Genomic DNA, 21,875 nt, shown 5'->3' with positions numbered 1-21,875 from the left:
GAAGAAAATACACGAAGACTGGATGAATCATATGATTGACGCGAAGTGGTTGGAAGACGCCGTGGAACATTTCTCACATCAACTACGTCTGATGACATCGAAACATCGGCAAGTTAGTTCTCTTCACAAGGTTCATTTGATTCTAAAGGCTCGGACGAATTTTCGAATCCAAAAGATTGTGGATCTTTTATTCCGCTGTTCAAAGTTCATTCATTCTTATGACACCTTCTTCGAGGCTGCTAAAAAAATACATTCTATTTGCTCCGCCACCTGTAGCTTTGCATTCTTTTTTGTTCTCAACCATTTTCCTCTTGATTTATGCCTTTCAATCTAACCACACTTAAGAATTAAATTAAATTATAAAAAAGTTTGGACCAATTTATTCAATTTACTTTTTTCCAGCTAGAGGTGTCCTTAGAAGGTGGGTCTTTTAACTCTATTTAACTCTATTTTTACTGCCTCCCAAAACGAATTCACTTACTCCTTAGGGATTTTTGAAAATCCTTGGCAATTTCAAGTTTTTCTTGAAGACTTTTCATAAAGCCTTTCGAATTGAATTTTATTTGTGATAACTTTATTTGCCCTTCAAAAAAAAAAAAACATAGGTAAACACTTTCACATTAAAACAATAGTAAAACTTACATGATTCTTTTCATATATATTTTATTTTTATTTAATTTATCTTCGCAAGCTTAATTTTTTGTTCGTTTTAAAAACTCCGATCAAAATAATTGTTCGTAGAAAAAACTGCCAAACTTCCTATTCATTCGGGGCTAGTGATACCAATTTTCACGAACTCCGAATTTCGTGGCAATTCTAATTTTTTTCGGGGTTCGTACTACGAGACGGGGCCTGTGATAAGGCTGAATAACAAAAACAAGTTAATTTAATATTTGCCGTTTATCAACAAAACAAAAATTTAGATAGTTAGGTTCCTGGCTTAAAAACGGAAAGAGAAATTTTATGTACACTTTTAAATAAATGGGGTGACATTCTGTATAGCAAAAGCGAACAATCGTTTTTGCGTGCGAGTTATATGTTCTAGTAGATTAAGAACGACAATATTGTTTAGAGTTCCACACTCAACTCCATTCTTTACTGTCAAATAATATTAATGAAAAGTATTTTATTTACGTATCGAAAATTAATGCTAATTATGTACAATTGATATTTTAGAAACGGGCACATTATCAAAAGATTCTGAACTCTTGTCGGTCGTAAGGGTTAAGGATTTCTGCTTTTTCCTCTGACTCGTATGACGTTGACGTTTCTTTTCTGAGATTGTAAATGTTGTAGCATTTTTCTAAAAAAGTAATTTCTTTTAAATATATAAATCCTCTTCTGGTTAAAGTTGATTATAACGCGGTTTTTTGAAACGGGAACTTTACTCTGAACTCTTGTCGGTCGTAAGGGTTTCTGATTCGTTCTCTGACTCGTATAATAATGAGGACGATCATGACAATAAAATTCTAGGGTCGATTTTTGTCATGGCTGTATATTTTCGCTACTAAATCTTTTGAAATCGCATATCATAATCGCATTCCATAAACTGACTCCTTTATTTGGCCAAATCCACCATAGCTTCCTAAAAAGGTGTGTGGAACTAACACTTTAACTTAACTAACTCCTTAAATGAAAACATATACCAGAATGGACTCAAATAGAGTGAAGGACATTGCGTTGACTTTTTGCGACACCAACGCCATCTATTTTCGGAGTTTAGCGGATTTGATTTTGTTTTAATTTGTTTGATCGTTACAAATGGATCACTGGTTAGTTGCCGTCTTTGCAAAGACGAACCAAAAAATTGATTGTAAGATTTTAAGATGTTTCGAGATAGGATTCTATTGCATCTTTATTAGATTTTTTAAAGAGCTTCACGGATTGTATCATTGACGCGAAGTGGTCGAAGTAACGGCGACGTCTGATGACATCAAATAATCGGAGTTGGTCCCCTTCAAAATCACCCCTATCGCGGTAATCGATCGGAAAAGAATTTGTTCTTCGATTTGTCCGCAAAGTACGAATCTTATATCCTCCTAATTATTGGGATACACAGGTCAGTTACCTCGAAAGGGCTGAATACTTCGTAAAAGTTATTTAATTACTTTAATAAATCCATTTCTTAATGCAAATAAAATATATCGCGTCGTATGGGAACAAATCTTCCTGAGTCGTCCTTGAAATAAATTGCGCAGTCAATTTCATCATGCTTCTTTAGAGGAGATGTGTATACCCGTGCTTTATCGTCGTGCTCTTTTGTACGAGAACATTTTATTCTGGGAAACTTGCTTCCTACGGTTCCACTGTTTCTTTCAATAGGTTGAGATCGGAGATCAATTTAAAGCTATCGGGATGGTTTATTTTATTTTTTCTTTCTTTCCGGTGTTTTTACCCTTGTATTGACAAATAATGCTCGCTTCCTGTTGGCTATCCGCTAAACTACCTGAGATATTAGATAGTATTGGATAGTTTTTTGAACGACCAGAATCTGCTAATCTACATTATTAGTTATGTTCCCTTACCAAAACTATTCCACACTACACAAATTTGGTAGTTTTTGGTACAAGAGCGGGCTCACGAGAGAGTAAAATAATTTGCCCTCCTGTCAAATTCTGTCCAAGAAGTTTCTTTGGACAGAAATTATTTGTTCGTTTTGATTCGCATTGATTGTGTGGTTGACGATTTTTCCCAAGAAACCGTTCCATACTTTTTTGTTGTTTTCATCTCTCCTCCTGAGAGAATTTCATCCGCACTGTTCAAAATTTGACATACCAACCATTTCGGAACAAAAATATTAGAAAAAAAAACATTATTTGTTAACACAAACATAACATATACTTCCTGAAACCCAAGCACAACTAAATACAAAATTGGGTGGCGCAACAGTTCGTAGAGACTAGGGCCTAGTGGCTTACAACTCTGCCATTTCTGAGTGCGAATATTTTTTTAGAAATGGAGGGGACTTACAATTTTATGCCGAACCCGAACGGCTTATTTGATAAAGCACTTTTTATGTCATGCAGTACTGGTGGAGAGTTTATCAATTCCCCGCAAGAGACAGTATTTGTGAATAAACTATAGGTTGCACAGGCATGATAGTCCTATACGCACTTATCATCACACCACGAGTATCCAAGCCCTAGCCCAACTATTTATTTTTAATATAAATTTGCTTGATGGTGACTGCTAGAGATCGTAACAAAATTGGGAGCAAGCAAACAAATATTTGGAATTGTTTATATTAATATATTTGGTATCTACTTCGAGTTCGTACAGTTCCTAAATTTTGGTATATCATTAATGTTTATCAGTTTATTAGCTACTTTAAGCTGTTGCAATGCCCAACTTCTTTTTGAGAGATTCGGGCATTTCTGGTGGTGGTGGTCGTGGCATGCGAAGGTATACTTTAACGGCGTCATATATGAACCATTGTGCGGCAGTCAGAGTACCAATCATAACAATTCTGGGGACAAGTCCACCCCATAGACCTGAATGAAATCAATTTTTTAAGTGTTGAAAATGAAATTAATTATTCAGAAGTTAGAACTTACCAGACCAACCAAGTTGTTTAGCAACATCGAGTGCTGATGCACCCTTGGCTTGGTTCAACTTAGACACTACTGTATCAGCTGGATGGGACACAATGGCACAGAACACACCAGCAATATAACCAGCAGCAAATGTGACAATTAACTGTTCGCCCTTTGTACATTCTTGGCGTGGTTTTGGAACAACATACCTTTTTAAAAATTAAAAAAAAAACATTAACATTTTGGAATAATCGTTACCAACAAAAAAAAATTAGCTCACATGTAGAGCAATTCAAGTGTTCGTTCGAAGCATGCGAATTTCATCATTGTATACGGAATCTGTCGCATCCATAATGGTACCAAGCTCTTGTAAAATCCGGAAAGACCTTCTTGCTGCGATATCTTTGGCAAGGCTTCACGCAATGTATTAGCAAAACCAGGTGTTGTTTGGATTTTAACTTTAGCCGCTTCCATCGGGGCCAAAGCAATATCGGCAAAGAATTCTGCAGATGCCGATGCGGCTAAATACAACGATGTCCTGTACAAATATGTGTTTTCTTCACCAATAGCATTCGAGTAGTTTACTTTAAAAACTTCATAGAGCCCAAATTTACAAAGTCCTTGCATTGAATAGCCAAAGAATGTCGGTGCCCAACCCCTTGATAAACCCTTAATACCGTCTTCTTTTAATGTTAAACGAAAACCATTGGCAACGCTTTTATACTTGGCTGGATCGACTTGTAGCCGACACTTAACCAAATCAAGTGGCACCACCATTGTATGAGTTATGCCACACGAAATAATACCGCCAAGACCGCAAAGGGCAAAATAGTGATTTGATCCAAATTCACAGGAATCTATGAAAAAAATAAAATGACAAAAAAAAGTTTAGTCCAGTTTTTCTTTAAATAAATAAATAAGGTGGCGCAACAGGTCGTAAAGAATCAGGGCTTGGTGACTTACAACTCTCAACTATTTCTATGTGCGAGTTTTTTTTAACGAATCTGATGGACTAATTGAGAAAGCATTTTAAGACAAGAATTACTCTTGAAGGTTTTTTCGACTCGTGAACAAACTGTTTAGGGGGTTCATGCAGGGATCGAACTCAAAACCTTTAAGATTACATTTCTACGCACTAACCATCACGCCAAGGGTATGTTTTTCTTTAAATGAGTTTGCTTCGATTAGCTGATGAGAAATTGGGCAACTGAAATTTCGGGATGAGACACTTCTTGTGACTAACCAAGACTGTATTTCATACTTCAATTTTACTTGTTTTCGTTTTTGTTTTTATAAACGATAAAAATGGAGAGCGTAGTTTTGCTGAATGACAAAATAAAAAATAAAACGAATTTAATATTTCCTCATTTCAGAAATTCCATTCCAATTCCTGAATTCAAGACATTGATGGTTATTGTTTGATAAATTGTGATGATAATATGAGCTGATTTGAAATTGAATATTTTGTGCTTAGTTTTGCAAACTTACCTCCTTCCGGAGTTGCAGCGGCCATAATTTGCCTTGATGGTACGACACTTTTCATCAATGGGCCATCATCCACAGCCATAGGTAATGTTGATGCTGGTTGGCAGTTGACATTTGAAAATGGAGTTTTGAACGGAAAGTTCTGAGACGCTTCTACCAATGAACCAAACAACATTTTTAAATTTTTCAGTTGAGCTCTGTTTGAAAATTGAAAGTAAAAATTGAAACCATTATTTAATAACTATTACATAATTTTGTATTTAAACATATAAAAACATAAACTATTCAGTGTTGGCAATACAAATAAAAAGTTAAGTAACACATTTATTTGTTTTCGAAAAAAGAAAATATAGAACTGTTTTTTTTTTGTTTTTGTTTTAGTACTCTTAAATTTAAAGATTGTAAGATCCAGGAGGTTGTTGCGTAAGATTACTTCTTTTTAAAATGTATTTATTAATAATTTAAATGTCTATGAATTTGTTTGTTTATTTTAATTTTTTGTTTGAAAAATAATTTAATTTCTTTTGTTTTTATTTATATTTTCGAAGAAACAAAAATTGATGCTCACCGGATGCCGTTGTTCGCGAAAATTAATGTCTTAGGCGTGTAGTTCGTCTACTCGCTTCGGGGCTACACTGCACTATCTATCTCCTGGTGCAAACTTTTGGCAAGAGTTTGATTTTGTTGCTCGACTTTCGGAAGCGATGCATAAGTTGTTCTTATTTTAAAACGAAAAATCACAAAAGTGTGCAAAACTCATATAATTGATATCGGTGTAACATATGCGCACTGTCTCATTAACACGATTATTGTATTGTTGTTGTAACTTTATCGGACTTGATTATAAATAAATTCATTACCAAATTTCAATGGTTTGATCTTTGCACATAGAACAGTTTCTCGCTGTCCTCGGTCTTCGCTGTAAAAAGAACAGCGGGCGTCATAGTTTTTCAATTGCACTTGATTCATTGAGCTTTTTAGAGTAGTTTTTAGATTTGTTGTTTTTGGTGGGCAATGTCAGCACATTGAACATTTTTGGGGTAAACCTATATATAGACAACCTTTGTAGATCAAAAAGTTATCTAAGGCAAAGTTGCGTAATTAATTTTAGAAAGGAAAAGTTAACTTTTATGTTTTATGAAGGGGCAACATTTTCAAAATATGTTTAATAAACATTAAACAGTTGCGTTTCTGCCTGCATGTATGTCGGTATTGCTTGCCTTAATATGGAATGGAGATATTTTGCCAACTGAAAATCACTGAAGAGTTTCAAAATAAAATCAAGGCTTTTACAAATTTTTGAAGCATTTTTGGATGATATGAGACTAAATATTATTAAAATATTAGCAGCGGTTCCAAAAAAATATTTGCTTCATTTCAGCTCGATACGTTGGGGTTTAAATTCTCGATACGGAGTATTGTATCTAAATGTAAAATATATAGAAAAAGAAAGATCAATAGTCTAATCAAAATATGCATTTCATCTCGGAATCGATATTTTAACGATAGACAAAAAGTAAGTTATGAAGGTTATTTCTCGAAAATGTCTGTTTTTAGGTTGTACATTTTGAACGACAAATTTTTCAGTTTTTACCTTCACTTTATAGATCACAAATAAAATCACTTCAGATTTTTCTTCGAGCAAGTGCTTAGAAGTTACAGCGATTTGAAAAATATCAAATGCAAAAAATAGTAATTTTTTCCCTAGTTTTGTTGTTTTTCTTCTAAAAAACACATTTTTTGTTTAAATTATAACTGTTTTTTTTTTTTAATGAATCAAAACCCCAAAACACTTTTTTTTCTTTTTTTAAGTGGCGAAATTTTCGACATAAAATGGATATGACCATTTCAAAACATCAGTTTCTTTTTACATTTTAACATGTTTCCACTGTTTAGGGAGTTGTCGGTTCATGCGTTCGTACGTCAGTACGTTCAGGAATCTTTTTTCGTCGTCCATATCTCAAGAACCAGTGAAGATATCGGCTTCATACAAATTGTGTTATATATGTAAATAATAACACAGAAAGATGCAATAACCATAGCAATTTAAAAAAAGTGATGATTTTGGTTAACCCAAAATATTTCAAAAACCAATTTTTGTATTAATAAAAAAAAAAAAACAAAAAAAAAATAATTGACACCTCGAAAAAAATTATCCCAAAAATAATTTTATACAACGAAGAATAACGTTTTTGACATCTGATAAAATTTTAAAAAAATCTTAAATAAAATTTTAAATAAAATTAACAGTTTTTTTTACAAAAAAAAACATTACTAAAAGTTAGTAAACATTGATTTTTGGAAAAAGGTCGAATTGCCATTTTTTTTTTTTTCAAAAAATAAAAACATACTGCTAAAAGAATTTATTTTCGACTTAAAAATTAAAAATATTTGCTTCAAAATAATTCCATCTTATAGAAATTATTTGTCAAATTCTTAAAGAAAAACAACAGTCATACAAATTGCTACACAAAGTTGGTAAAAATTGATATTTGATATCTCCTGAATAAATTAAGTTATTGTCTTCAAAATGATTTTATTCTGTTTTAAGTTTTGTTGTTAACTTAAAATATTAAAATCAAACTATTTCATCGTATGCAAAATATTTTTAGTTAATCTTTTAGAAAAAACGAAATAATTAGTAAATGATTGCCATTCCTTTTTATTGTGGTAACATTGGTAGGTTCAATTATGTATGGAATCAAATATCGGTCAAATGGCTGCCGCGACCTCGGCGGCACAACTCCATCAGATGTTTCAAATTGAGGTTCATCCTTTAGCTCCTGAATTGTTTATGGCTTATCGATGCACACCTTTTCTTTCAAATGAACCCAAAGAAAGAAGTCAAATGGTGTCAAATCACATGATCTTGGCGGCCAATTGACATCGCCACAACGAGAGATATCTTTCAATTCGGGTCATACAAAGTTCATTATCATCTCACGATAGCACACACCATTCACAATAACTCACTGACCGACCTCATTTTGGAATAAATATAATACAATACAAATACGGGCCGATGGTGCTGCCAAAGCATAAACTCCACTCTTTGTGGGTGCATTGATTTTTCTCAAAATGCAACCTGCAACCCTGCACTGAGGTGAAAATGTTATCCACTATTTCTTGCTACTATTCTGACAAGTCTTAATAATAATAATAAATAATGTTCATAAACTACTAGCTTCGCAGATGCAATTGTTGGGCACGAAGACAAGTTGAGGTGGACGGCTCTTCAGCCACATTATCGCCAATAGCAGCAATATTTTCTGCAGTACTAGCATGCACTGGGGTTTTCACATCTCCTATAGACCCGATTTGCTCATTTTTTGCACGTTTTTTCTGATTATACGCTCGAATAACTTCAACGCGTTGCTCGATGGTGTATCTTTCCATTGTTCAAATTAAGTTAGTCTGGCATTGAGATATGTCAAAGAAAATGCAGGTGTGGTTCCTAATCAACATCAGCTCTTTAAATTTAACTATATTTTCTTTACATAAAGTAGCCAAGGTTACCATTAAAAGTTTAAGCAGATCCCTAAAAAAATATTGGTATGCTAACTTGATATGAAAGTTTACGAAAGATAACGAACCGAAGTATATAAGTGCTTTTTTAAAAAGAATAATATTCCCATGATATAATACACTTATTGAAGGAGGGTCCATCAAAGTAAATTATTTTTAAAGTAATGGAGTAAGTTTCGAGTCATCTTAAACTTAACTTCTGGGCCAAAAACAAGGAAATCTAGTGGTTAAAAATAAAAAAGTGAATGGTATTTCACGCCTCCTAAGATATTAGATGCAATATGCGATACTGTCACCAAAAAACATGTAACGACCTTGTATTTAACGGTTAAGAATAATCTTAACCATTAATTCTTAACTCCTTTCTATTATTTTCGCCAGGGCAAAACAGTATTTTCCCGTAAACTTTAAATTGCAATAGAAATTGAGGGTGAAGATTGTTTCTTTAGGGTAAGTTTCAAGGATTCTAAAATACTATCTCAATTGACAGCATAATTTAAAAGTAAGAGAAGTAATTTAAATTATAATGCCCAGCAGGAAAAGAAACTATCTCAAACAGTAAGAAGTTCCTTATGTACTACAGGTAAGAAAATAACATAAATTATGTGTTAGTGGATTTGGTTGGAACTGGGTAATTGAAATAGCCGGAAACAAAAGTTTTTCACAAAAAGCCACACAAATTTAGATTAAAATAAAATTTGATATAGATACATTTTATTAATTTAACTCATTTTTACCGAAAAACATACAAAGTCAATTTTCAGTTTTGTTCAAGTTCAACCATATGTTGAATCAGCCGTTCTTTCAAGTACCAACATATTCCACATTCCATCTGTTTTTATACATATAAAACACTAACGAAAAGGTATTAAAATTGTGTCATTGTATCTCTTTTTGGGAAATTCATGTCCTTGAAATATAGTTCTTATCATATTTCTAGAAAAATCAGTTTGAAGAGGAAGGCTTCTAAAAGAATTGAAATAATCCAATTTGATAGGTTTAGTTTCAACGGATCACCTGCAAATAGCCTTCTATTGACATATTCAGCGATTTATTTTAATATGTGGTATATTTAAAAATTAAAAGCTTATCAATAAATTTTAAATACGATGAGTTTGAAAACGATAAACATAAGTCATGTTTTGGATAAGTAGAGATAAATATTTATGATTCTAGAATTTTGCTATTGTTTTCTTAATTTTTGTCTATTGAAAAATTCCAGCTGTTTTAAATTGTGCACGTACTTACTGCGTTAAGAATTCGCGACCAAATATTATGAAGTTAGAAAAATACCATTCAATCATAAGTTGCCAAATCCAATTGAAAGATTTTGTTAATTTTAATAGGTAGTTTCCTTGCCTTGTTATAAATTCTTATGATTATTTTCATTTTAGTATAAACATGATGCAAGCATTCTTAAAAATTTGGTTTCTTATTATAACTTGTAATAGAAAATTAAATTGGATCTTATGACCTAACTTTCTTTCTAACAATACAATTTTATTATTATTGGCCATAAAATTAAAGAGGAGCGTTTTTTCACATTTTAGCTTAAGAAATTTTAATTTGATGTAACCAAAGTGCTCGGTGTGCTTATCAGCCTCACACTTTTAAGGATATGTTTTGTTGTTGGTATTTTTATGAGTCCTTGGTGTAATAATTTTTTTGAGACCAAATTTCGACTCTTAAAACAAACAGATGTAAAAAAATAAGTAGCAAGTATGACAGAAATAGATCGTCTTTCTAGGGCCATTAATTTTTCTATTTCTTATAGATTGACATTCTGCGCACATGTGCTTTTATTGTGTTTTTGAGTTATTAAGAAACAATATATATAAATATATACATATGTACATTGTACATAATGGACTTGACCCCTTGAAATTGCAATAAAAAAGAAGATAACTTGTTTTATAAGAACATATTTTTCTTGAAATTAAGTTAACAAAAATAAAACTCAAATATTTCGAATGTATATTGTATTGTGTTACAGGTTATGGCACATTACGTCATTCATGTGTACTTTGTCAGAAATTGAAGGAAGAGCTGCGCTTTTCGTTTTACTTAAATTCTATGATGACGATGGTGAGATTATGTCAGTTCGTGCTATGATGCTTCCATATGACGATGAACAGTTACTCGGGCAAGTATATGATGCGGACTCATTTTCTGCTGCTGATTACTTTCAGATTCCTTTGTACAATCACCCAAAATGGTCTGACCATACATTGAATTGTTTTTAGGAGTATAATTATAACGATGATCATTCGAACGAGTGCGAATACCCATGCTAGAGACTGGGCGATCGACTGTTATACCACTATTATGGTTTGTTGGACTTGAAACAGATGTGTTGATGGACAGAGAATCTGATTTTGATAGTCGCTTGTTATTAATCAATGGTTCAGCTAGGGTAAAACACATATGCTCTGAATCTTCGTGAGGTGTCATTGTTGAATAGCCATGATCTGATTCACCATTTGGTGGTCGACGATAGCTACTTCCTGTTGACATGTGATAAGGCGATACATCAGGTACAGCGATGGCATTACCAAGTGGATTAATTAAATTACGGTTCATTGCTCCTGCATGGCCGTCGCCAAAGCCATCTATGTCACCGTCATCGGGTGGTGGGATATTGTCGAAATTAAAACCCGACAGAGGTACCCCATAATGTTCGTCCTGCATAGAATCAACATAAAATTGATCAACTCCATTCTCGAGACTCTGACGATAACAGTACATTGCAAAACCAATAATCAGACACAAAACAATTATGGCTCCTCCAACTGGACCGAATGCTGAATAAGGCTGAGATTGTTGTGTTTCAATTATAGCCGAACCAATTTCTCCATCCCCATATGGAGTTAGCGAACTAAGTACCCCATTAAAACATAAATTTTGCATTGTACAAAATGATGAACTAAATGGATTACCATCCAAATCTAATTGACACCATTCACAGCCCATAACAGCTAGGCAATCGAAGTGTGTTATATATATATCACAATTTATTTGAAGACAAGAATTCAAAACCATGTTCCAGTCGTAGCTTTGCGTATTGTCTATAACAAGTTCCGTATCCGATGGTGGTTCACAATAAGGATAACGATGAGTGTAGCTGTAAAAGAGTTCAAAGCCACCATCATAATTGTCTGCGGTTGCTTCCACTCCTGCAGGGTCCATATGCATCGGACATTCACATGGACACTCACAGTCGGTTTGATCCATGCGATTACAATTAAGACACATTCTGTCAACTGTACTGCATGGGCAGAAAGCTCCGCCATCACATGAAGAATTAAGTACAGCGGCGAAAATGTTTGTCGCCCAAACAGCTGTTATTTTATACTTTGTCCGCTCCCCATGGACCACATTAGTTAGGACCTCCGTTAGGGATGTATTAAATAAATAATAACGTTGAATTGTACGATTTTGATAATTTGCACAGGCTAGTTTCGTAACCAGAGTTTTATGATTCAGTATATCGTTGGCTAGAAACGACTCTTTATGGGTTAAATGTTCATGTGGGCGACGAAGATTTTTCTTAGCCGAAACTGGTTCCAGCATCGATGGGTGGGCAATTAAATAACCTTGATTTTCGAAAAGAATACATTTGATATTATCTTCTTGGCACAATGGAGTATCTAGAATTATTTTATAAAAGAAAGCATAAGTGACATCTAGAGCTATTATAGCCATAGGTGAGTCACGTTCGGAGCTATGAAGAGCATTTGCTTTTCCTTCAAAAATCGTATGAGCTATTGTTATAATATATCCAGCACCACCTATATACAAAAAAAAAAATGCTGATGAATATGTATTTAAGAATAATCTTTATAGCAAACCTGCATCCAAGTACGGCTCGGTGACAACAATTCTACCTGGATATTGCATCGCTTTCAAAAACCAGGGTCGACGTGATGGATCAAATTCTGTTGGCAATATACAGCCTGGATAAACTTGCAAAACACCACTTATTGTTGCCGCATAGCGACGAATAATATACTTTTTAAATTCACCATTTTCTAGGTGGCGTTTTTTTAAATGCTCCATAACACTGTAAAGAGCACTAACATCATTTCGTATTCTTGGCAATAGACCTGGATTAACCAAAAGACCTGTATTATCTTTGATGTAGGCCATTATACTTTGTACAGTACGAATTTTGGTGATATCACAATTTACACGATTGTTCTTCATATAGATGAAGGGAGATTGAAACGAAGAAGCGCTTAGGAACAATGTACCAGTATCTGAAATGAAAATCGAAGTTAATAATTAAAGTAAGAAAAATAAAAAACATTTTGCGAAATTCGAAATAGTCTACTAAAGTTCAATTTCTTTAAGAACATTGTTGGTTTTTCCATTAAATTACAAGTGTTCCTTAAAGACTCTAATTAAATACTAATGTGAAATAAAACAACTCATTTGTATATAAAGTCACTGGCCGTATTATTAGACGCACTGCAGAATTTGTATAACTATTAGGTTATACGCAATATTTTAAATATCATAGAAAAACAAATCTGTAAATCTGTTGTTTTATTTTTATAAAAAAAAGTAGGAAGTAGTTAACATTCTAAATACAAAATGATTTAAATGCTGAAAATTGAGATTTTTCATAAAATCTAAAATGCGTCCAATAATATGGCCAGGGACTGTAAACTAAACTAATACAATAATAAGTCATAACATTTATAATTTTTGTTTTTAGAATTATATCGTCCTTTGAATGAGGATTTTAATGTTTTAATTTGGATCTTTCTACTGTTCTTGAGGCATTATTTATTGGATCACCAAAAACCCTTTATTTAGCCGAAGCTTACGGTACAATTCTCATATATCGTCAATTTTTCCCACTTAAGCATATGATTCCCTTTGATAGAATCTTAATATTTTTTTTTAAGTCACACAAAACAAATGTGGAATGGTTAAGACAGCTTAGACTTTACACTAAATGCGATGTGCATTGATACATTCCTCTAATTCGTCTTAAATGCTCGCATTGTGTTTAATATTATAAGAGAATACATAAGCCAGTAAATTGGATCACTGTAATATTATTCATAATAACTACGTGTTCAAATTAAGACAGACTTCCAGACGGATATTTTTGAGCTGCCATCAAACTATAAACTATATATGCAGTAATATGATACTAATAATAAAAAAAACATACCTAAAGTAGCAATTTGTCTGAAATAACGACAAACAGGAGTATGCGGTGGTATCAAGTCAATCCGATGATATAACAAATCAAATGGTGCTAAATATTCTGTGCGGTGAAATTTTTGCCAACTAACACTGCCATATCTTGCTTGATGTGCCACAAACGTCTTGCCATTCATGTTTGTTGACCTTATTGTTACGATACAAATGATATACATATCCATCACTCTATGCCATGAATACATTTTCTGGAAATAAATGCAAACCAATAAAATATGGATATAACGAATAAAAAATAGGCTTGATTGTAAATTACAGTTGAATTCTTTGCGGCTCCATATGCAACAGAAAGATTTTGATTGCCTTCATTTTGTGTTAATAAGAATTTTCTGAAATTTAGAAAATCTTTTGTATTTTCCAATAAAGCAATATCAACAGGAAGTGGTGTTTTTGTTAGGTATGGTACTTGTTGCAGTGCTGGATGTACAATAGCTGTTCCATTAACATCAATTAAAAAAGTATAGCTGCTGGCTGAGTTTTTATAATTTAAAACATCTTCAGCTAAATAGGAAAGATGCAGATTAACTCCGATTACACCAAAGTGCTTTATCGCATGTGTCATTGATACAATGGCATCTGGAATAAAAGAAAATCAACATATTTTTTATTTAATCAATTTGTTTTATACTTATTTACTATTATTATACTATTTTGTCCTATTGTTTTTTTATTAGAAACATCTATATATAATTTCTTTACCCTTGCTATTGTAATCAATCACAGGCTGGAACACTTGTAGTTTTTCACTAACCCGTCCATAACGATGAAATAAATCAGCGAAAATACATGTACTGATTTTAACTATACGCTCAGGATGCCGCTTAGTTATTATATAAAGATTGCCAGTTAAATCGGAATTTTGCCACCCTGATATATCGATATCATATTTAGTGAAGTTTTGATGAACAATATCATTTAAGAATTGCTTTTCATACATAATGCGCTTTTCATCTGCAAAAATTGGAAATTATAATTGTTATTTTGTATTAATGATAGTTTCTCCTAAATTTTGAAATACAGAACCATGTACATGAACTATGAACTAATTAAATAAAATACATTCTTTAATAAATTTTTTTTTTAGGAAATAATAACCTAGTCAAGATCCTTGCCAAAGGAACACATCTACACATTAAACGGCATTAAATTGATTTTAACTAGAAAATTCTCCAACTTTTATCATAAATCCTTATGTTCAAGGTTCTTTATATTTCTGATTGCGAAGCAAAAACTGTTTTTTTTTTTATAATGATATACATAAGTTAATGCATACCTAAAATAACTGCGCAAGTATTAATGATAATGGGGAATGCTAGCGCTTTTTGACCAACTGCAATAGAAGCCAGAACACTTTTAGCATCTGACAACCGAGTTAACAAACCTCTTGTAACATAAATAAATTCCAAAGGTTCATTTTCTGAGAGATTTTGCTGTCGCAGCAAACTAAAAGAATACTCAAAACCCAAAGAATGATTTGTTGGCTCAGTTGAATGTCTTAACAGTGATATACAATTGAGGATTTCTTCTTTATTATCAGGTGTTGCGAAATAGGTTAGTTTGCTGTATGAATTTTGCGGTATATGGGGAAATTCCATTGGAAGAGCTTCATCAGAGATTGAAACAATGGTAATTAAGTCTGTGTCGGTGAGCATTTGAACAAGATTTGACACTGTAAAAGGAAAAATATAATTTAAATCAAATAAATTAAATTAACATACGAAAAAAATTTACCAAATTTCTTTGAAAGTTCCATTTGTTCAATATTAAGCACACTGCCAACATCAATGAGGACAAACAAACGTTTTCTTTTCACCATACTCGCCACATAGAGTCGACGAAAATGCAAATTATTAAAATAATATTGACAATTGTGATCACTTGCGTAGTCGTTATTCGATAAAAAAAACACATGTTTAAAATAATTTGTCTCGATATTATTCAAACGGCGGATTTCTTCTAAAATCATCCCATTCAATCGAAACGATAAACTATTTTCGACAGATAAATCACTATAATGATTGTTTTTTAAATTATTTAGAATTTGTATTTGATGTTTATTGTAGTTTTGTTCTAGGCTATAATCCTCAAAAGGACATGGCTGGATTAAGGTATTTAAAAATATTTTTTTAATGTGAGATTGGTTTTTTAAATCTGTATCAATCAATGCATTCTCCATAATATGTGTGATGTTATTGTCAAAGAGTCGTTTTAAATCGTAAATATTTGTTTTAGCGTTTTGGAGTTTTTTTGTAAGACGCTGGGAAAATAACTTCAGTGTTTCCTTGGTTTCACTTACGGTGGCTGTTAAGTCCATTGCATCAAAAATTTCCTTTAAAATATATGATTTTTGTTAATTAATTAAGAGGTAAATCTGATTTTCTTAAGTTAATGTTTTTTCTTAAGTTTCAAGGGTCTACATATGTACAGCTGTGTTCATAATAATAGTATTTCGCTTCATTAAATGATTTATGGCTTTATAAAACTATTACACAGAACTTGTTTTCACAAACCTTAATTTTTAATAAAATACATGTTTATCCTGGATTTACTGTGGTTTATTTTTGTTCGAGAACAATTAATTAATAAAATAAAACTAAATAGAAACACAAAATCGACTGTTCAAAAAAATAGTAGTGTCGAAAAAATATTTAAAAAAAAAAACTTAATAAAAATTAAATTAAATTGAATTAAAAAGAAAAAAAACTTCAGTATTTTGTGGTGTAATCTTCATTATTGATGACAGCCCTACACCGACGCTGCATCGAGTCTACCAAACACTCACAACGCTCCTTTGGTATGTTCTGCCAAGCATCCTTCACTACGGCCCACAGTTCTCGGTTATTAGAAGGCTAAGCTCTTCTAACCTCTCTCTTAACATCCCTCCATACATTTTCAATGGGGTTAAGGTCATGTGATTGCGCTGGCCAAGACATTAGCTTAATCCTATTGATCCGAAACCACTCTTTAGCCGCTCGACTTGTGTGCTTCGGATCGTTGTCTTGTTGGAAGACCCATTTTAGCAGCATATCATAGCAAATGGCAGCATTGTATTTTGTAGGATTTCGACATAGACCCGCTGATCCATAATGCCTTCAATACATTTTATGGGCGCTACACCGGAGTATGAAAAACAGGTCCAAATTAAAATCTTAGATCCTCCATGCTTTACCGTCTTCGTAGTGAATTTGGGTGCATATTCTGTGTTGGGTGGCCGACGGACGTATTGGCGGAACCCAGTACCACCAAAGAGAACAATTTTACTCTCATCTGTCTACAATAAGTTGCGCCATTTCTCTTTAGACCAGTTTATGTGCTCATTAGCAAATTGGAGTAGAGTTTTAATGTGCTTCTTGGTCCACAACGGGGCTTTGCGAGGACTGCGAGCATTCAAATTTGCTTCTAATAATCGCCTGCGAATCGTAAGTGCACTTACCTCCAAGTTTAAGGTCTTCTGTATTTCAACAGACGACGCAAAGAGCTCGGCTTTGCTCATCCGGAAAATGCGCCTGTCCTCCATGCCTGTCGTCTTTCTGTTTCTGCCTCGGGTTTCGGGTGTTTCCTTGAATTTAATGGCGGGGGCTATCATTTTGAACAGCTCTAATTAAGCAAACATCTCAAAGCTGACTAATAACTTTTGTTGTTAATTCATTTTCAATATAAGGCTACAGTATATTTGTTTATGTTTGACCGTTAGAATATTTGACATCACAAAAATTAAGTTTCCAACTGAAAAGATGGCATCAGGGATGCTATAGTTCAATGAGCACAACTATTATTTTGAGCACAGCTGTATATACGACGTAAATAAGTCTAGCCAGTGGTAAATAAATTTTGGTAATGTATAACTACTACCGAATGAAAGGTTGATATTACTTTTTTTTAAACAAAATTAGTATCATATTTAACTGTCTTTAAGTCCATTCAATATTCAATTATAATGACTTAGATTAACTTGAATTCTTTACTTCAAATAAATTGAATAAAATATATCTTAATAAACTTAGGACTTGAGAAACTTATTACTAATTCATGCCTATGCCTTGGAAATATACTGTTATGCTGAATTTTAATATTTTACACCAATTAACTCTATCATTAGTTAAGTTTTTGCTATTTTTAAAATAAATTCTGTGTTTCAAAAATAACTATTTGGAATTTTGTAAGTTTATAAAAACTGAATTAAGAAATTTGAAAATTGGCTAAGATTGTTGTAATTTTGATAATTATTTCTATCAAATTTTCTAATTGTATTCCCTATTGAAAATACCGACGATTACTCAGGGATGCTCATCATATAACTTCTAAGCTCTTGACGTACTTTCAAGTACAGCTGCATATCAAGAATATGAAATGATAGCCTCGAATCTTTTGATTCTCCCAATTTGATATTTACAACTTTAAAACAATTGGCATTGGTATCGTTTCTTAATTCTTTGTCCTTACTTTATTATTTACTTATCGCTCACATTGTTTAAACACATATAAATAGGTACTAACAGTAGTTACAATTTCTTGACTGTGTTGTTCACTTAATAAAATACTTTTTAAATAAACTTTACTTGATATAAATGTACGTATTTTATACTTTCTTATATTGGTTAATCTTGCGAATTTAGAATGGTAATTGTTTCGAGTTAATTTAAACTTCTAAATAACTAAATTAAAACATAAATTTAAGAAGTTTGAATTTTCTCTGTCTAGCATATTAAGCTCAAAATAAGTAACTATACCAGGATATCCAAAATCAACGATCAAACGATTTTGCTCTAATGAGTTTCTAATATTTTGTACACGAAAGATCAAAGGAGTTTGTTAAGAATAAGATAAAATTTAAATTATGTTTAAGTAAAATACCTGAATGGTTGTAACACCAAGCTCCACATTTCGGATGTTCCGTAGTCGAGCATCTATGCTACGCACCAAAGTCATGACACTGGGAAGGTTGTTTGTAGGTTTCTGTTGCTGCTGTCCAGTACCAGGACCACCAACAGAATCGGCGGTAGAATTTTTAACCAAAGGCACTTGGGATTTGTCCAGGAAATTCGCAATATACTTAGAGGATGAGGAAAAACTACCGCTGCTTGTGTTGGCGCTAGATTTATATTTTTGGTCCAGCTCAATTTTACTACTGCTCCCATTGTGCAATGTTAATAATGGTATACCAATATCAGCCTTCATTGTTACCATCATTATAGGTACGTCGCTTGTGTTTAGTTTATTATTACCGTCTACAACTTGCAGTTTTTTCAAAAGCCCAATTGCACAAATAAGCACAATTATATTAAACCGCCGTTGCCTTACATTTTTAAAATATTGAGTATAATTAAATGTATGGAAGATGTACGCCGACATTGCAAATGAAAATAAAATTAAATTAAAAAACTAAGTTTCTTTTGATAGGATTTTGTTTGTATTTTCTCAACATGAATCGGTTGTTTAATTTGCTCTTTTTTACTTTTGATGTTTCTTTTTATTTCTTTGAAAAATAATTTTATTTCACAAATTAAAAAATATTGTTTATAGTTTGAGCATTCCATCACAAATCATTTTTTTGTATTGTTTCTTTTAATGTTCCTTTCTTTATGAGTTTGAGTTGCTTTAATGTTTTTTTTTTTATAAAACAAATTGTTAGACGCGTTTTGTAAGGAATATTTATTATTTTCATTTCAGTACAAACATTTTGTTTCAGTCTATTAAAACTTATCTTAACAAAAATATATACCACTCATAAATCATAATTGTTTTTTTGTTATCATTATTTATTGTATAAAAGCATTTAAAATGTCAGAATTGTTTCATAGGTGTGTTCCAAAAATGGTATTGGAATGCTTGGAAAAGAACAATAGAATACAACAATTTCTTGGGTCCGTTTAAGAATACAGTATTTTAAAGCCTTAAAGCACTCTTCACATGAGCACGACCAACGACCAACGAATATTCGTCGATTTTGACATTTCATTCACATGAGAGTTTTTAATTCGTCGCGAATGAAGTTTGACTTTTACCACAGCTGAATACCATTCACCACCGAAACCAAAACAAGAATGATTTTTTTAGGTTAAGTACACGTGATTATTTTATTCGTTGCGAGTGGGGATAATGTGGAACGCGACTAAAGTTTAAAAGTTTGTATCAACTTAAACTTTTATCGCGACGAATAACTTTGTTTTCTTAATTAATATATGATATTGAGAAACAAAAGTATGCATCATAAATCAAATAGAAACTTTATTGCTATCGTTTTGTTAAGAATTTTTGTGGAAATATGTCTTCAAACGTATAAAACTCACATTTTGTAATTCATTCGTCGTTCGTTGGACGTATAGACGCATAAACGTACGTAAACACACAATCACTAAAATTTCTCTAAAAATCTTTCATTTAGACTCTAGGGAAACGTCCAGAAATATCAACATTTTCAGTTGAAAAAATCGGAAAAATTACAATAACTTTCTATGGGCAAGTTAATAACATTTGAATTTATTTATCCCTAGAACAAAACTAATCAAAAAATAATCGCACTTTTATTTGCAATATTAAAAATATTTGTCTCATTTGACAATGATTTTAAAAAAGTAGGTACAAACTTAATTTTTCAAATTGGCAACTTCAAAAAGTTTATGTTCTGATTCTTTTTTTGTCTTGTGTTCTTTTTTTTAATTTCCTTCATTCCTAATCAACCAACAAAAAAACCTCATTATACAGAATATAAATAAATTATAAAAAAATGTCTTTTCATTGCCTCCCTTGAACTTTCGCTGATTTTGTATACATTCTTCTCTATTTTCTGTGTTTTTAATAATCTGGAAACTTAATTTTTTATATTGGAATTTTCCCTCATTTTTAGCTCAACCACAATGCATGTGGAACGAGCTGTTTAGGAAGTCCATTAAAAGATGTCAGGTCGAGCGTTCCATGATAGTATTATTTAAATATATATACAAAGCTACTAGTGTAAAAACAGTACCAGAAACCAAGTGGCGATTTTTCATTAGCAAAGCATGCTCATATTTTTAATGGATAGTTTTGCGTATAAATAAGGAGGTAAGTATGGATGGGAGAACGTTTAGACAATATGAAATTTCAAGGTCAAACTCTTAATTTTAGAAGAATAAAAACGAGGAAGTGGCATTGTCTGAAAACAATTCTTTTTTTTCTCATAATATGTTAGTTAGACGGTGGGATTTTCGATATGGCGTAACAAAGGCATCAGAACAATCATTTATTATATTATATTAATTTAGATTCACCCTAAATTTTCATATCCACAATTATGTTCCGCATTAAATCACATTTTGTGTTTGGTCAGTTTCATTTTTTAAGTTGTAAATGCAAAAATACTCTTCAAATGTAAACCTTAATATGAGAAAAAAATAAATAAAATAACAACATTACTCGCACACAGGAATGGATGGGAGTTGTAAGGCACTAGGCCCTTGTTCTTAACGGACTGTTGGGCTACTTTATTTATTTATTTTTTTAAATAAAAGTTAAAACACATACTCAGAGCATTAAAAACAGAAATAATAGTAGTCTGGCATCACTCATATTACTGAGCACCTAGAGTACTTTCTGATCTGAGTAGAGTTTGATGAGAGCTCTCCGACTTATATATGAAACACATTGGAGAAGTAAACTGTCAAAAACTTAAGTCAACCATGCGCCATTGTATATATGTATATTTACTAAATGTATATATAATGCTTGCGCAGCTTTTTACTCCATTTCGTTCGATCATTTTATTCTGAGGTCATAGACCACGCTCCGAGCTAACTCTGATTAAAAAAAGAAACACAAACCGATTGATCTGATATATCTTAGCAAAAACGGAAAACACATCGTTGTTTTGACACTTTCATTTTCCTGATTTGAGCTAAAAAAGAAAAACGCTTCCGTACATAAATCTTAGGTTTTATGTTTTTGTTGTGTGTGTGCAGCTTAAAGATGTGTTCATAGGACCATTTCCATATGGATTTAGGTTTGTTTGAGTCGGTGCTGTGGCTTGAACCTGTGTATTTCCTTATTTGTATAGTAAATCATTAAGATTTAATGGAGAATTAGAATGAATTACATCCAATCTGGCTCTAATTGTGGATTAAA

The 21,875-nt window shown here is 32.3% G+C and overlaps 2 protein-coding genes across 2 annotated transcripts; both read right to left on the bottom strand.

The window, feature by feature from the left end:
• Nucleotides 1-3,228: 3,228 nt before the first annotated feature.
• LOC129953347 (phosphate carrier protein, mitochondrial) lies at nucleotides 3,229-5,745 on the bottom strand. The gene is made up of 5 exons (XM_056066468.1): nucleotides 5,587-5,745; nucleotides 5,022-5,215; nucleotides 3,814-4,390; nucleotides 3,555-3,742; nucleotides 3,229-3,491 (listed from the first exon to the last, which is right to left on the bottom strand). Exons 2-5 carry the CDS (start codon nucleotides 5,191-5,193, stop codon nucleotides 3,328-3,330), a joined length of 1,101 nt encoding a protein of 366 aa, XP_055922443.1. The 5' UTR covers nucleotides 5,194-5,215; nucleotides 5,587-5,745; the 3' UTR covers nucleotides 3,229-3,327.
• A 4,209-nt stretch (nucleotides 5,746-9,954) lies between these two features.
• On the bottom strand, nucleotides 9,955-19,541 carry LOC129953266 (VWFA and cache domain-containing protein CG16868). The gene is made up of 8 exons (XM_056066267.1): nucleotides 18,630-19,541; nucleotides 15,507-16,104; nucleotides 15,049-15,444; nucleotides 14,475-14,726; nucleotides 14,032-14,351; nucleotides 13,726-13,963; nucleotides 12,392-12,799; nucleotides 9,955-12,331 (listed from the first exon to the last, which is right to left on the bottom strand). The coding sequence occupies exons 1-8, from the start codon at nucleotides 19,125-19,127 to the stop codon at nucleotides 10,650-10,652; spliced, it is 4,392 nt and encodes a 1,463-aa protein (XP_055922242.1). The 5' UTR covers nucleotides 19,128-19,541; the 3' UTR covers nucleotides 9,955-10,649.
• Nucleotides 19,542-21,875: the final 2,334 nt, after the last annotated feature.

Source organism: Eupeodes corollae, chromosome X (genome assembly GCF_945859685.1).
Source record: "Eupeodes corollae chromosome X, idEupCoro1.1, whole genome shotgun sequence".
Classification (NCBI taxonomy): domain Eukaryota; kingdom Metazoa; phylum Arthropoda; class Insecta; order Diptera; family Syrphidae; genus Eupeodes; species Eupeodes corollae.
The sequence above is the reverse complement of the archived record's forward strand: the minus strand, read 5'-3'. Positions and strand labels throughout refer to the sequence as shown.

What these genes read in the sequence shown, in the direction of transcription:
- LOC129953266 (XM_056066267.1), bottom strand. Translation starts at nt 19,127, where the DNA reads ATGTCGGCGTACATCTTCCATACATTTAATTATACTCAATATTTTAAA. An exon ending in TACTTGCGCAGTTATTTTAG is followed by an intron (nt 14,727 to 15,048) that starts GTATGCATTAAC and finishes CAATTTTTGCAG; the next exon opens with ATGAAAAGCGCATTATGTAT. An exon ending in GAGCCGCAAAGAATTCAACT is followed by an intron (nt 13,964 to 14,031) that starts GTAATTTACAAT and finishes ATTTATTTCCAG; the next exon opens with AAAATGTATTCATGGCATAG.
- LOC129953347 (XM_056066468.1), bottom strand. Translation starts at nt 5,193, where the DNA reads ATGTTGTTTGGTTCATTGGTAGAAGCGTCTCAGAACTTTCCGTTCAAA. An exon ending in ACACTTGAATTGCTCTACAT is followed by an intron (nt 3,743 to 3,813) that starts GTGAGCTAATTT and finishes ATTTTTAAAAAG; the next exon opens with GTATGTTGTTCCAAAACCAC. An exon ending in TAAACAACTTGGTTGGTCTG is followed by an intron (nt 3,492 to 3,554) that starts GTAAGTTCTAAC and finishes GATTTCATTCAG; the next exon opens with GTCTATGGGGTGGACTTGTC.